At 39.2% G+C, this 15627-nt stretch overlaps 1 protein-coding gene across 3 annotated transcripts; it reads left to right on the top strand.

The window, feature by feature from the left end:
- Positions 1 to 792: 792 nt before the first annotated feature.
- Positions 793 to 15539, top strand: ERCC5 (ERCC excision repair 5, endonuclease). 3 transcript variants are annotated; one of them, XM_055701134.1, is made up of 15 exons: positions 793 to 1289; positions 1919 to 2094; positions 2570 to 2685; positions 2790 to 2882; positions 3710 to 3770; positions 4682 to 4825; positions 5766 to 5973; positions 6250 to 7200; positions 7616 to 7848; positions 8198 to 8317; positions 10021 to 10234; positions 11360 to 11504; positions 12352 to 12552; positions 13464 to 13548; positions 14878 to 15539. In XM_055701134.1, exons 1-15 carry the CDS (start codon positions 1202 to 1204, stop codon positions 15430 to 15432), a joined length of 3390 nt encoding a protein of 1129 aa, XP_055557109.1. In that variant the 5' UTR covers positions 793 to 1201; the 3' UTR covers positions 15433 to 15539. The 3 variants fall into 3 exon arrangements, with proteins under 3 accessions (XP_055557109.1, XP_055557111.1, XP_055557110.1); XM_055701136.1 differs by lacking the exons at positions 793 to 1289; positions 2570 to 2685 and having other exon boundaries at positions 1956 to 2094; XM_055701135.1 differs by lacking the exons at positions 793 to 1289; positions 1919 to 2094; positions 2790 to 2882 and having other exon boundaries at positions 2648 to 2726.
- The last annotated feature ends 88 nt before the right edge of the window (positions 15540 to 15627 follow it).

Genomic DNA, 15627 nt, shown 5'->3' on the forward strand with positions numbered 1-15627 from the left:
TTATTTTCCAGATGAACTATTTTCAGACTTTTGCAAGTTGAATTTGGGCGGAGGGCTCTAATTTATTTAGAACACTTGAGCTGTGTTCTTTAGGGTACTTCAGGTTTAAATCGGTTACGTAAATGTCAAGTTTTGCTTAATAATGATAGTTGCACTGATGAACAGGGCCTGCTGCTGTTCTTAAGTAGGTGTGATTATTTTGCTCTTGGGTTGGAGGCTGTCACACTTCATCAGTGAAGAGGGTATAGCACGTTTGATTCTTCCAGCACTAGCAGAAGGAAGATGCACGTCCTTGGGAACCTGCTGCTGGGAGCTATCCCTAGGGCCTGCTGTCAGTTGGGTGCGGTGAGGGGCACCGGGGGTGTGCTGGGAGTGGGGCGGGCAGAGCACAGGCTCTGAGAAAAATCATGTTTGGGCGGGAAGAAAAAAAGCCGCAATCCTTTTATTTTTGCGCCGCAGCGTTGGGTATTGCACCTTCCTCCGGGCAGGCGTAGGCCCCGCGGGTGGCTGCCGGCCCCCTCCCTGCAGCCCGCCCGCCTCAGGCGACAGCGCGCCGGGGCGGTCTGTCCGCCTGGGACTCGCCGCCGGGCTCCACCGGAAAGGGGCGGCGGGACCCGCACGCCCGCGGCAGCCACAGCCACAGCGGGGGCACCCCAGGGCGGCCGGAACCGCCCCGCCCCGCCCCGCGAACTGCGCTTCCCGGCGGGCAGCGGGGCAGGGCGGGGCAGGCGCATGCGCACGCTGCGCGGGGCCGCGGCGAGGGGTCCTCGGCCTGGGGCGGTGGCGCTCCGCCCCCAGCGGCAGGTGAGCCCCGCCGACACCCCGCCTTCCCCTGTCCCCCGGGGCCGGGACCCCCGCCCGCCCCGGCCCGCCCCCGGCCGCCTCAGCACGTCCCCGGGGCGGGGGCCGGGTGGCGGTCCCTGCAGGAGGGCAGCCGGGGCGTCCCCGGGGCTCCCCCGCGGCCGGCTGTGGCTGCGCTCGGGCGCAGGTGCTGGAGGGGTGTCAGGTACCGCGAGCTGAGGGGACCGCCCGGCCTCGGCCCGGGGCTGCGGGGCCGCCCCTGCCCCAAGCGGCCTCTGGATTTCGCCTTGCGGTAACGAACCGTTCGCACCGATGGCACAGCATGCGTGGGTCCTGTAATCTTTGGGTTATTCCTGCTGTTGTTCCTCATAAATTCTCCTCAAGCGGCTAAGAGAGCACAATGGGAGTTCAAGGACTTTGGAAACTGCTTGAATGTGCTGGAAGACCTATAAACCCCGAAATACTGGAAGGAAAAATCCTTGCTGTTGGTATCCTTTCAAAGTCAAGTTGAGGAGCCAAGCTCGTGAGGGAGCTTCTTCCATTTCACATTTGTTTCTACGTTTAGGTTTTGGGTGGGGTTTTTTTTGCGTTTTAAATCATAACAACATTTTGATAAGTAAATTGTATGCTTTATAATGTTGAAATGCTAAGCTCTTTGGGTTTTTTAATCTTATAAAAAAGGGACTTTTTAAGTAGATTCCTGATGCAAGTGTTGGACTCTGAGATTTTGTGCTGTATAAATAAACATGCTGCTCTCTGTAGGACTAGAAGATGAAAAAGTTTAAATGCTTTTGCATCAACTTTCCTATTATATATACTCACTTAAATGTTGGGAATATGTGGAAAGAAGTTACCCTCCATTTATTTGTAGAAGTAACTGGGGAGGTATTACTTACTTGTTGCACAGTTGTTTTGACTTTGCTTTTTGTTCAGGGTGATGAGGGCAAGAATTTATTCTTCTCTGAAGTTCACAAGTGTTTGGATAATCCTGGTTTCAATAAGCCAGGCCTGGAACAGCGGGCAAAAGCCACTCAGTAAAATATGTGCACTTTATAGAAACTATTAATATGGTATATATGCAAGATAGCACATTTTTTCCTCTTAACAGTTCTTTAAGATATCAGTATTTGGTTGAACCAAGCAATAAAGGGAGCCAGAGATCGTGGTGGCAGTTCCATACGAAATGCTCACCTCCTCACTCTGTTTCACCGGCTCTGCAAGTTACTGTTTTTCCGAATTCGACCTGTCTTTGTTTTTGATGGAGAGGCACCACTTCTGAAGAAGCAGACCTTGGTAAGTACCTTTGCTGAGTCATTGCAATGTAAAATAGGATGTACTTCTGATACTACGTAGCCATTTTCAGTTTCCTTCTTCTGGTGTTTCTGAGCCATGAGGATGGAGGGCTTGGAGGAGTTCTTTGCAATCCCAGTCTTGGTTAGCTGTTGGTTGGAGTGTGCAGCTGCTCCCTTTTGATATATTCAGGTTTGATTTGCACAGAAGCCAGATTTCAGAGAGGCTGATGATGGCATAAGCCTGGGTCTTACTCCAGTATGGACCTGAATGCAACTCTTAAAAGCTGAAAACTGTGCCTTGAGTCCCACAGTGGAAACTGACATAGATATTCAGAGGGTCTGAAGGCTACATCCCCGTTGGTGTAGGATGAGTTAGGAGTCACTCATAGACTCAGCACACAGGATTGTAACAGTAATTTGCTGGATGTGTACCTTCAGCATCCAGAGAAATCTGGGTGTTAATCTTACTTTCACAGGCTAAGCGAAGACAAAGAAAGGAAGTTGCCCTCAGTGATTCCAGGAAAACTACAGAGAAACTCTTGAAAACATTTTTGAAGAGACAAGTTATCAAAACTGCTCTTAAGGGCAAAAGGCAAGAATGAAAAATATTTTCCCCTTGTTTATAAGTGGCAGGTAAGTTTTTATGTAGCTGTTAATCACTGGTTTGGGTTGGTTTTTTTCCTTTCTTTCCCTAAGGAATGAAGTTTTGCCCAGTATTACACAAGTTCGAAGAGAAGGAATTGATGATATATATGCATTGCCGCCTTTAGAGGATGAAGAGAAGAACAGGTAGGTTGAATTAAGATTTTCTTAATTCAGAAATTAATTAAGAAACAGATTAAATTACTATAATAAACTCAGAAGTATAAACCATGTTTTTTGGATGCTGCTGAAAGGCATTTGACCCATGAGATTCTATGATGTATAAAGTATATTTCTTTAATTTATATTTTATTTCAGTTTCTTTTTGGAGAGTTTAGTTTATAGCTCTAGATACAGAATCCTTCTAGTTATTTATGGAAAAGTTACAGGACAAGCTTTTCACCCACAAATTAAATTACGCTGGATTCATGTTTAAGTATGAATGCGCTACTTCTGTCTCTGTGGCCACATCTATATGACTAAATGGAACTGATTGTTCAAGCTTGGGTAGCTGGTGTGTGGCAGCTTGATTCTGGTATGCATCTCCTCATTTGGTAGTATAGATGTATGTATATACATACTTTGTATGTACTTGTCAAACTTGTGACATCTTCTTAAAAAACACTAAGTGGGAATGTGGAGCTATCTGTTAGATCACTTTTTGCACGCATTTATACATACTTCTCTGTACTTTAAATGCTGACCAAATAAGAATTGGGGAATGATTCAAACAGCAACAGTTGTCTCAGTCTAGTTTCAACTGACATAAGTCTGCCTTCTTGCTTTCTGTTCAGGTCAGGTCTTGACTTGTGTGTGTGTGTGTGTGTGTGTAGATGTGTATATATCTGTGTGTACTTTGTGTGTAAATTTTTTTACTTATCAGTGAAGGGATGACTAATGTCCCTTTACTTAAAATAAGAACTTTGTTTTCCTAGGTAAATATCTACATCTTTTTTCTCTTTGTAATTTTTTAGCTCGGCGGAGGAAGATGAAAAAGAATGGGAAGTGAGAATGGGCCAAAAAAAGATCTTGCAGGTTAGTGCATCCTAATCGCCCTGTTAGTGTGAACAATCATCTCATTCATATGCTACGCTTGAAAGACAAACAAAAAGGTTAAAAACAAAAAAATGTTTGGAGTTATAGGTCTTACTGTAGCATTACTTATCAAGCAAACAAGTTAATTTTCAGCAGTCTATGAATTCCTACTAATAAGGAAATACAAATCTAATTTTCTCCAGTAGAATGCAGCAGAATAGGATTTTCTTATGGTATCTTTATTTATTTGAATAGTTTCTCTGGACATGTGAAGAAGAAATGTTTTTTTGTAACAATATAAGTGCAATATATGCATTTGTGCACATGTGTATGCTTATATAAGACAGCATATTTAACAAAATTCCCATGCTTCTGCAAACGTGAATTGATATTGAAGCATTTCGGTCCTCAAGTTTTCACAGATAAATTCTATATTCCCTTCTGATGTGCTGATCTCATGGGAAGGGGAGAAAAGAAATATATAACCTAAGAAGGTAGCAAAATTAATAATAGAATTATGTCTGCTTTCATCAGAGTAAAAAGGGGGGGCGGGGAAGAAAAAACTCTTGGAAATAGTGTTTGTCCTTGAATTAGTTCACATTCAGAAGGAGAACCTCTTTGGAAGGATAACATCAGAAATAGCTGAGGCTGAGGTTATAGGACCTGCTTCTGTGATTTATCTTCTTGTAAAAAGAGTAAAACCAAGTTTCTCTGTAAAGTGTATATTAATTATGTACTTTATTTTATTAAGTAGTAGTTACCTCTTAACTGTTTTCTTCACAGTATAGGAAGTAGCAACAAAGATTTTGTGGTTTTTTGGTTGTTGTTTGGAGTGATGCTCTAAATATTTTATTGTTCTTTCTGTGCTGTAATATAAAATAGGTATTTATGTTGCTTTCCATTTTTTATAGGAAGAGTTATGTGAAAATCCTTATTCTGTAGATATTGAATCCGAAGATTTCAAAAAACTGCCTCCAGAAGTAAAACATGAGATCTTGACTCATATGGAGGAACTTACAAAGCGCAATAGAACATTATTTGAAGCAATGCCAGAGGTAATATTTAAAATAGTTTTCAAGCCATCAGAAGGGAGCTATTGCCTTTCATGCAGATGGAGACTATGTAAGGCTATTACATCTGGAAAGCTTTATCCCCAGGCCTATTTAATAAGAGATGTTACACTGAGGGGAAAAAAGACCAATGAGATAACTCTTAACTGAGCCTTCCTGTGTGTCTGTTCAGAGCCCTATCTCTTGATTTCCACTAAATTTGGGAGAGCTAATTCAGGCTGGGAAAAATCATGCCATGATCATGCTTCGTTTGTCTTACACCCCAGATTTCAATTGCAGGAGCATACTGCTGGTGTGGATCAGCCAGGCAGAATGAATGCAGATTGGATTCCAAACCCTCAGGTTGTTAGGGGAGCTGGCAGCTGGGAAACGGCTGTTGTAACTTAGACAGATGTGCTGCTAAAGCCATTCAGAGACAAATGGGGGATCCTATAGTACCACTTCAACAACAGCTTTTCAGAGCATAGTTTGATTTTTGAAAGTGCTATATATGTCAGATCAAATGATAGCTTGTGCCCAGTTGCAAGCTGAGAACCGTCATCGTAAAACCATCCACATGTGGGTTCTGTTATAATTGCATTGTTTTTAAGATGGGGACCAGCTCTGTTAGCCAGCTAAGTTTTGTTGGTCTTACAATTAAGATCTCGTTGTGTTTTAGCCAGCATTCAGAACTACTTAATGGTAGCTTTTAGAATTGTTGAGTGTTACTGAGCTAGTGTTGCTGTTGCTTGGGAGAGCAACAGTCAGTAAGGCGTATGTTACCTGCTAAAGGAAATTCTTAAAAGGCTTTTCAGAAAAGGGTTAATGAACTTGCTTAAAAGATGCAGCTAGTGGCATTTTCTTTAAGATGTCTTGGTGTTTTTGTTTTGGTTTTTGTTAGGTGTTTTTTGTTTGTTTGTTTTGTTGTTGTTTTTTTTTTTTCAAGGAGTCCAATGACTTTTCCCAGTACCAGCTTAGGGGTTTGCTTAGGAAAAGCAACCTCAATCGGTGCATAGAAAATGTACAAAAAGAATTGAATCAACAGCACTCGGGTGAAATCCAAACACAATATGAAAATGAAGGTGGTTTTGTGAAAGAAGTGGAATCTAGGAGGGTAGTCTCTGAAGATACTTCTCACTATATCCTAATAAAGGGTATGTCAGGTTTGAATTTTTTAAAACCTCTTATATGACATATGCAGTCTGCAGCTGTCAGTTTTAAGAAAAACTTGAATATTGTTTACAGGTGCATGTAGCCAATACTTTGCATGATGTGTGTTACTGTTAGGCATAATTAACTGTGATCTGTAAACATGTACAAAACTGGTTTATTAATATTTATGTAACGATGTTCCTTATGTAAAATGGAATGGTAGTATGAAGCAGCTTTTTACTTAATAAAGAAAAAATCAACAAAAAACTTTCTTTCAGGTATTCAGGCAAGAGAATCTACAACTAGAGACTTCGAAACTACTGCAGGACCCTCATCAGAAATGCTTGAATTTACTAAATTGAATAAAGTCAATGAAGCTCCTGCTAATACAAAGCTAGTTACATCTGACAAGTTGCAGACAGAGAAAGATAACAAGGTGGTGACAGCACCGCCCTCTCCTCGAACTTTGCTTGCTATCCAGGCAGCTATGGTAGAAAGCAGCTCAGAAGAAGAACTGGGAGGTGAAAATACAGGACGATTGAACATGTACCAGTCTATAACAGAGGAAGGCAGTGTGTCTCCAAGAACACTACGGGCAATTCAGCAAGCTCTGAGTGATGATGGTAGAAGAGAGGAAGTTGTTACTGTTAAAACTGGTGGAGTGCTACCAGAAAGATCAGACTTAAAGGATTTTCTGCTTAGTAGCTCAGATGAAGAAGATCAGTTTCCTGAAGATAAGGAGGGAAAAAAAATACCTACATTTACAATTCATTCATCAAACCAAGTTATTATGCAAGACACTGAATGTGAACAAAAGAGTCAGGAGTTGGAAAGAAATCATATTACACCCAAGGACACCAGTATATCTAGAGCTGGAAATTATTCTTGTGTTGACTATACTAGAAAAGGCAAAGAAGATGTAGACAAAGAAGAAAATGATTCCAAAATGGGCTTAAATTCTTTGAGAGATAAGGATATAAATTTGTGCATGGAGAAGCCAAGCTGTTCCCCTGTACAAACTTGTATACAGACTTTGATTTGTGCTGAAACAGCAGACCTTTCTAAAAATGAGGAAAACTTGACAATTTCTGAAAATATAGAGGAAGTAATTTCGCAAACAGAAGAGAATGCATCTGAGGTACAAAAGGATATTAGATCTTTTCCAGAAGCAAAAGGTCCTGAGGAGGAAAGAGAACGGATATCAGAGTCTGAAGACAGTGATTCTGATGGTATGTGCTTTTTAGTTGTGTAAAAAGATAAGAAAATAAGACCTTATTGTTCATGTAGTCATTTGAAGTTAAGCTTTTCTCCTAGTAAGAAATGCTTTAAAATACATCGATTCCTACATAAGTAGGAGGTGGGAAGAAAAATCTGAGCTATGATTTTCCCCTTAGTGTGTTATGATTTATCATTGAAAGCTGACTGTACAATACAGAGAATCAGGAAAGCATGCTGTTGTATACATTGAACTTAACTAGTGTATTAATGGTTAACCACTTGGTTTCTGTAATTTCGCAATCCTTATATCCATTTACTGCATACAGTAAAAAAACCCAAAAACTAATGCCCAAGTTAAAGCCATGTACAAATACTTAGTTTTAAACAAGCAGCAGGAAGTTGAAATCTTTTATTTTCCTTTAATAGGAAGCTTTATTGAAGTGGTTACTGAAATCAGTAATAAGGCTGAGTTTGCTACTGAATGCGATGAAAAACTGGGTGATGAAACAGTTCTTCCAGAAGGGGAGACAGGGCACCACAATACTGTCACTCAGGACTTGCTGAAGGAGTCTGATGAAGTACAGTTCGCCAGCAGTCAGAACGTTGAAAGAGAAGATGATGGTAAAGATGCAGGGGATGAGTGGCAAGACATCAATTTGGTAACTCCTTATTTGGTTTGAAGTAGTTTTTAAGGAAAACTATTGGACAGCTTCCTACTGTTTCATTGCTTTCTCGTATATGTATCTAATTCTGTGGGAACTTTTTTTTTCTTTAAAGATGATGGTTAACCATAATTGCTCTGAAATCTGGAGGAAACTTTAAGGTTTTAGCACTCTGATGAGCAGAGCTATCTCTGGTCTTATAATTTACTGCATTAGAGAAACTACAACACTTTCAAGCGTGAATTAACAGAGCATATGCTACTAGAATAATTATAGTAGGGAACTTCGTGCTTTACTTAAGTAAGTATACCTGAATTGTTGAAATAATGAAAGTCTCATCTTTCAGGAAGAACTAGAAGAATTAGAAAATGACCTCTCTGCTGAGCAGAACATGCTTCAGGCTCAAAAACAGCAGCAGGAGCGTGTTGCGGCTTCTGTAACAGGACAGATGTTCTTGGAAAGCCAGGTAGTATTTGTTGAAGTATTTTGATTTGATACAGCATGATGTGGTCCTGCCCTCCACCCCAGTCAAACATTTTCTCAAAAGCTGTTAGTAATTTTGCTGAACTATGGGTCACCTTTTTTCCTTGAAGGAGCTTGTTCTGTTTGGTCTGCTTGATTTAAAATATTGAAAGTATTTAGATAATCTTGAATTCCAACAATTTTAGATAACTGTTATAACATTATAAAACAGTAATAAAATTATGAATAGATCAACATTTTTTAAAGCACCGACTTTTTAAGGTTGGGCCGGTTTGATCCTTGCCTGTTGCTGTGAAGGGTGCAAATTGTAACTTCTTAACATCTTGTTGTTCATTCAGCAATATGAAATTGGTGTAATCTTGGTGTTAGGTAAATTGTGATTTCTCCTAAGGATTAAAAGCTTACAGGAAATCCATATGGTAGTCCAGATTTATTCTCTGGGTAACTGGTTGTAAAGAATCTCACCAGTAACACCTGTGTAAGCCTGTAACTTATGTTTCAGTATTAGTATTTAAGGGTTAATGCAGTCTAGTGCAGGGACTACTTGCAATACAATGTCTTGAGGTTAACATATCCATAATGTAGTGGACTGGTGTTAGAATAGTTTATTACATCATAGATGCTAACGTTAATTCTGAGGAAATATATATGTGTTTTTAGTTTATTTGCATAAAAGGGCTAATTTAGATAATCTTTAAATGATTAAAATTTTTGTTTCCTTTGTTAAACATTTGCTCATATTATATCTTGACATGATTTTTTTTTTTTTTTAAAGGCCAGTAGATTGTGCTTTTGTAATATTACATGTCATATAATGGTAGATACACCTTTGTAATTGTTAGTCTTTGACCTTGTGCTTTTTCTCTTTATTACAGTAAAAGTTTAAGTCTTGAGACTGACTTTCTTAGGGTACAAAAACCAGCTGCAGTGAGAAAGAGATGTGTGTATGTGCAGATACATGAATGCATATCAAATACATATTTAATAAATTTTACACCTTAACTTTTGCAGTGATTATTACATCCAACTTGGGAGCAGGAGAGTAAATGCAAAGCATAATTTCTGGAGGTGCTGTAATCCAGAATTGTGTTACTAACACAAGCCTGTAAACCTAGTGTGTGTGAGATATTTAACTGATGCTAAAAAATCTATTGCATAAAAGCAAATTGTGTAAAATGTGTCGAAATACATGTATGTGAAAACACTATCCAAAGGGTGATTAGTCTGACCACTGTTTCCTGCTTGATACAAATGTTTCTCATATGCTTTCATATTACTCTCTGAGCTAAGGTGATGACTGATTGACTGTTTTTTTATTTAATTTTTTATTTAACCTACATCTTTCTTTCGTGGAGCCCACATAAATGTAACGCATTAACTTTTCTTCATGTTATAGAAAGCACAATACTTCAGTATGCTTGTGTAATTAAGACAGCAGATTCTCAGCCTGCATAGTAATAGTGTGATCATGTGGTGCCTGACTTATGTGGTACTGTCTGCCTGAGAGGAGTAAGTGGATCTCCCCCTTTACTTAACTGTGCTTGGCACTTTTTAGTAGCAGTTAAGATTTGCTGTGGAATATTAAGTACCTCCCAAGTGTTAATCTAGCAGTTCTGAGTCAAGCAAAAGTATAATAGAAGTTTATTCTTTTGTTGAAATGTTAACTGTCTTCTCTGTATCCTACAGGAGCTTCTCCGTCTGTTTGGTATTCCGTATATTGAAGCTCCAATGGAGGCAGAGGCACAGTGTGCTGTATTGGACCTTACTGATCAGACCTCTGGGACAATCACTGACGATAGTGATGTTTGGTTATTTGGTGCACGACATGTTTATAAAAATTTCTTCAGTCAAAACAAATATGTGGAATATTATCAGTATGTTGATTTTCAAAACCAGCTAGGTAAGCCTTGGGTATTGATTTGTTAAATACAGCCTTTGCTAAGACGGCACTGCTGTGTATCTTTTTAAAGTTGTATTTTCTGCAGAATTTTGTGTGTCTGTTATTACAGTGCCTTTTCATTGGAGAGTCTCTAAAGACGTGCAGTTGGGTTGCTGATTTTATTGCCAGACAACCCCTCTAAATTTGCAGACACCTGCAATTAATACACTGAGTTAGTGTGGTGATCAAGGCTGGAGCTATGAACTGTGGTACCCGTTTCTGGGTAAATGTCAGCATGAATTTTCTGACATGGTGGAAGAAATTATATTCTGATGTCACCAGGTATAGTCTTCTGGAAATGAAAGTTAATTTTTGGACATGCTGACACATAATTTATTAGAAGAGGATCTGGCATATATAAAATATGTATGCTCTGTAAAAGTTTTGTGGGTGGGTTGGTTTGTTTTTGGTCTGTTTTGTTTTTCCCCTGATAGTCTTGCTTTGTGTGCCTAGACACATGTCCCTCCTTGTGTCCACTGATTTTTTTTTTTTATTTTATTTATTTTATTATTTTTTTAAAAAAAATCTAAGCTCCTGAAGCTAGTCAGTGGAAATCAGTCTGGTTGGCTCATGCCAAGTGGAAGTGGTCAGCTGAATTCTTCCTCCTTTCTGGCTGTTTCACAGGCTCTTTCGGTCTACTTAGCAACTGCACTAGCACAGAGCAAAAGGCTTCCAGTTTGGGAACGCTTTTAAGCAGCAGAGACATTGATATTGTGGACTAGAATTCAAACTGAGTGCTTCTATTTCTGGTTCAGGGGTTATTAAATTCAAATCAGCATTAGATGAGAACAGGACAGTAACTGGAGATCTGATCTTTTAGAAACCCAGAATTTCCCATGGTCTTAACATTGTAAAGTTTTAGTTTTGGCAAGATGCATTTGCAAGTTAGTGCTTGAGCTAGCAGTAGCATTTTGTCACTGCTCCAAAATACAATGTAGCAAATTCTGATGTTGAATTAAATGTAATTTTACAGAGTTAATGCTTTTGTGTTCCTTTTTTTTTTTGCCTTTCAGATAATGTATTTTTTAATTTGTAAGAGATGCTGAATCTACTGGGTTTGTTTGGTTTATGCTCTTTCTTTTACAGGGTTGGATCGAAGCAAGCTAATTAATTTGGCATACTTGCTTGGAAGTGACTACACTGAGGGTATCCCAAATGTTGGCTTTGTGACAGCAATGGAGATTTTAAATGAGTTTCCTGGACATGGCTTGGAACCTCTCTTAAAATTCAGGTATTCTTCATCGTATTTTGCTTTTTTGTCTCTCCATAATATGAATGTTATTTTTATGCTGCTTAAGCGTACAACAAAACATATGATCCTGTGATCATCATTGCATATCATTAAGGAGGCTAAGTTAACTGTAAAATAACATGAGTCCATTATATCACTATTTGAAATGGCAGGTAGATAAGGTGACATGTTGATACAGCAATTGCAGTGAGACTAATGAAGACAACAGAACAGCTGTAGAACTGTGTGACTGCCTCTGAGTTCAATGCAGAGCTGAATCAATAGTGAGTGGAGGTGTATTCTGCCTGAGTTTGTGAGAAGGTACTGTAGCTTGCTCATATAGAAAAGAGACAATGAGTGAGGAATGGGTGATCTGGAAAGAGACAGACAAGCAGACTGTGGAGAAGAACAAGATTACAAGATTTGAAGAGGGCCAAGCCAGTTCTATTGGCAATGGCAAGGATGGTTAGAATTCTTTTTTTATTATTTATTTTTTTATTTTTTCTTTCTTGCACACCAAAAAAAACCACCCCAAAATTATCATTATGTATGGAACATCCTCCCTAAGTGAGGCTGAATTTAGGGCCTTCTGTTTAGTGGTTTATGGGGAATCCATGTGATGCTTGCTACTGTGGCTTACAATGGCTACATTTACTGTGTATGTTTTGTCTTTTCTACTTTCAGGTTGTATGTCCGTTTGGCCATTTTTTATTTGGAAGTTTCCCACCTTGTTTCATGTAGTAACCGGAGTAGGGAGGCTAAGGCTATTGAAATTAGCATGGTGGCTCTTGATATTCCAAGTCATATTTTATGGAGGCAAATGAATGCTTTCCTCGATGTTTTTCAGTGAGTGGTGGAATGAGGCCCAAAAGAATAAGAAATTGAGACCTAATCCACGTGATACCAAAGTCAAGAAGAAACTGCGGGACCTGCAACTTTCTTCAGGTTTCCCAAATCCAGCAGTGGCAGAAGCATACCTGAAGCCTGTAGTGGATGAGACAAAGGGTTCATTCACCTGGGGGAAGCCTGATATAGAGCAGATCAGAGAATATCCTTTTACTATGTGGCAGGACTTGTTAGCTAGAAGTACTGGGATTAAAGTTCATAAGCCTTGTTAGTGAGTCAGTAATGGAGTGTCAAGTTCTTAACATCTCGTTGGTGTGAGGGACCCCCGGGCTCGTCTGTATGCGCTTTCCTACAATGACATCAGCTCTGGAATGGAAGGGAATGCAGCCATGCATGTGTGGCACTCGGGGCTGCTCTGTCCTCCTGACAGAATGGGCTGCTTCACTTTGCGTGCAAAGAGAATCTCATAGCTGGACTGCCTAGTTTGTTGCGATATGCTTCTGTAACTGTGCTGTGCCTGTTTCTAGACTTAGAGTGGGATTGTCTGCATGCTCCTGATGTATGTTTACAGTCTTTCACAAATAAGTTTCAAAACTTTATTAGAAATGATGATTCAGTCTGCAATTTATGCCTAGTTATTCACTGCATTTCTTGCCATAATGTCTGTTTCTTGCATGTGTTGCAGCTCGAGCTGCAGCAAATTGTTGAAAAGTAGATGACAATGCGTGCAGAGCTAATAGTGTTTTAAACAGTAAATGAAGCTTCCAGTGCATACAAGTGCAAGAATAAGGTTTATTTATAAGTATTTTGATTTATAGCAGTATTGTATAGCCAAAACAAGTTCTGTCTTGGAAGACACTCTTTTGGAAATGTTGATATTAGAGAAAATTCTGTATTAGAAATGTAACAGCGTGATTGAGACATGTAGTGTAATACTGGAACTACATAAGTCAGCTCTAACAACTTAGAGTATTTTCTCTGGTTTTGTAGCAGAAAAAGCTGTGGAGTAGGGCAACTTTCCTCCAGACATGGGTTGGTTTGAGTAATTTTCATTTTATATGTTTACAAAATACTAGTAATAGCTGTTTTGTAAAGTTCCTTAACTTTCTGTACATTCTGTCAGGATCACTTTGGCTGGACTAGGACAAAGATAGATGAAATCCTGTTGCCTGTGATCAAACAGCTGAACTTGCAGCAGGTAAAGTATAAAACTATGTATAGCTTAAGGGTAACTGGAAGATTTAGAGAGCAGCATCTTAAAATGAAGAGCAAGGCTTTAATCTGAAGTACATTTCTGAGAAACTGGGGTTTGGCCATATTTTTTGATCTTTATATATTTTTTTAAAGTTGTTAAACTTCTCTAGACTTCTTTTTTTTTATGATTTGGGTTTGCTGTGAGGCACTACATAATTTTAATTGTTGTTTTCAAATTTGTTACCTTTCAAGCACCTATCTTAAGTCCAGATTGCTGTTTGTTCTGGGTGTACATGAAACTACAGGTACCTCAAGCACCTTTAGTACTTTTAAAAGGCAGCGTGCTGTCTCTAGAAATTATTTATAAAAATGACCCTGAGATTTTGGTGGAGTGAGACTGACCATTTAGTACCATCTACATCCTTTGAGGAAGAGTGCACACTGAATTGTTGAGCAAGTGTCCAATGATACTATTACTCTTAATTTCCAAATAAATGTTCTGTCAACTTTAATAAAACTTAAAAGTGAATCATAGGTTATGCTGTGATACTGTGAAAGTCAGTTGTAAAATTGATTACCTGAGGTCAGATTCTTTTCTTCTTTTGCCATAAGCAAGGTAGGCATGTAGTCTAAACCACTGTTCTAGGTTCTCCCTATCACTCAAATGAGTGAAAGGTACCAAAACCCATAGTTAAATCCATATACTTTCAGGTGGACTGGAACATCCTTTGGAAGCATCTGTCTGGTTTAGGTAATTTTAAGGATAATATAGAGAGCTAGCTTAGTCTATTACAGCAAACCTAGCTGTGATTGAGTAACAAAGGCCCAGCATGTGTGACTACTTCTAGTTCTGCTCTTAAATCTATACTGTAGCAGCACATGTTACAATGAACTTGTTTCAAATAACCGCATTTTGTTGCACTAGCATATGCAAATGTAAAGTGCACTTGTGACACTTGCTTAGTAAACATTCTGTTGTTTTAACAGCTTGAAGCTAAATATGTGTTTGTAAGGACATACTTAAGAGCACTACAGAGACTGACTGTATTAGGGTTGAAAATAGCAACCAAGTCTAATCATCATCAGCATAATACTTATACAATTTCACTGGGGTTTGCTTATTAGTTTCTTTAAAGGTGCTTGTGTAATTTATAATAAAGCGTGGGTATTACTATAATAATGCATCTTATTGTTCATATCTATTTGCATGCATATTAATTCCATTAGTTCTTTGTCGTGCTTTAATTTGGGATGCTTTATGGTATAGCTGAGAAAACAACTGCATTTCCATCACAAAACATCCAAAGGTATTTCTCTGTTTTATTTCTGATAGACTCAGCTTCGAATTGATTCATTCTTCAGACTGGCCCAGCACGAAAAACTAGCTATTAAAAGTCAGAGGTTGCGCAGAGCTGTGACTTGTCTGAAGAGAAAGGAAAAAGAAGCAGATGATGAAATTCGGAAGGCTGCTGCTGTTACGGAGATGGAAATTAAACAGCATGGGGAAGGGAAGGGGGGAGGTACTGCAGGCTGCACAAATCATCAAGCCGTGGCAACGGAAGTCCAAAGTGGAAAGAGAAGAAAACACTCAGATTCCAGAAAAGAACGTTTATGTGGAGGTGGTTTTATTGGGAATTTGCAGCTTTCAGAAACTTCTAGTGACTCCTCAGTAGAGGAATCGGAAAGCAGAGATCTAGGCAAGAGCAAAAGGAGGAAAAATGTCTCTGCAGTGGAGATGGCAGACCATAAAGAGAGAAAGGGGTGCAGTAGCTCAAGTAGTGAGGATGAAGAACTGGGAAAGATAGTCATGGTGACTGCCAAACCTGTGTTTGAGGGCAGAAAAAAGAAATCACGGAGTAAGAGAGGAATTAAAAAGAAAAAGCCTTAAAGAAAAGCCTTAAAAAAGAGAGACACTGTGCGTGTGGATTTTATGACTTAAGCTTTGTAAATATTCTAATGAATTTCAGATAATAAAATAATAAGTTATCCCTATAATATGTCATGCATTTTTTGTCCAGAACTTAAATAGGAGGCATTTTAAACAATGAAAAAATAGTTAAAGACCTAGATTGGACTTGATACA

This window comes from Falco cherrug, chromosome 2, assembly GCF_023634085.1.
Source record: "Falco cherrug isolate bFalChe1 chromosome 2, bFalChe1.pri, whole genome shotgun sequence".
Taxonomy (NCBI): Eukaryota; Metazoa; Chordata; class Aves; order Falconiformes; family Falconidae; genus Falco; species Falco cherrug.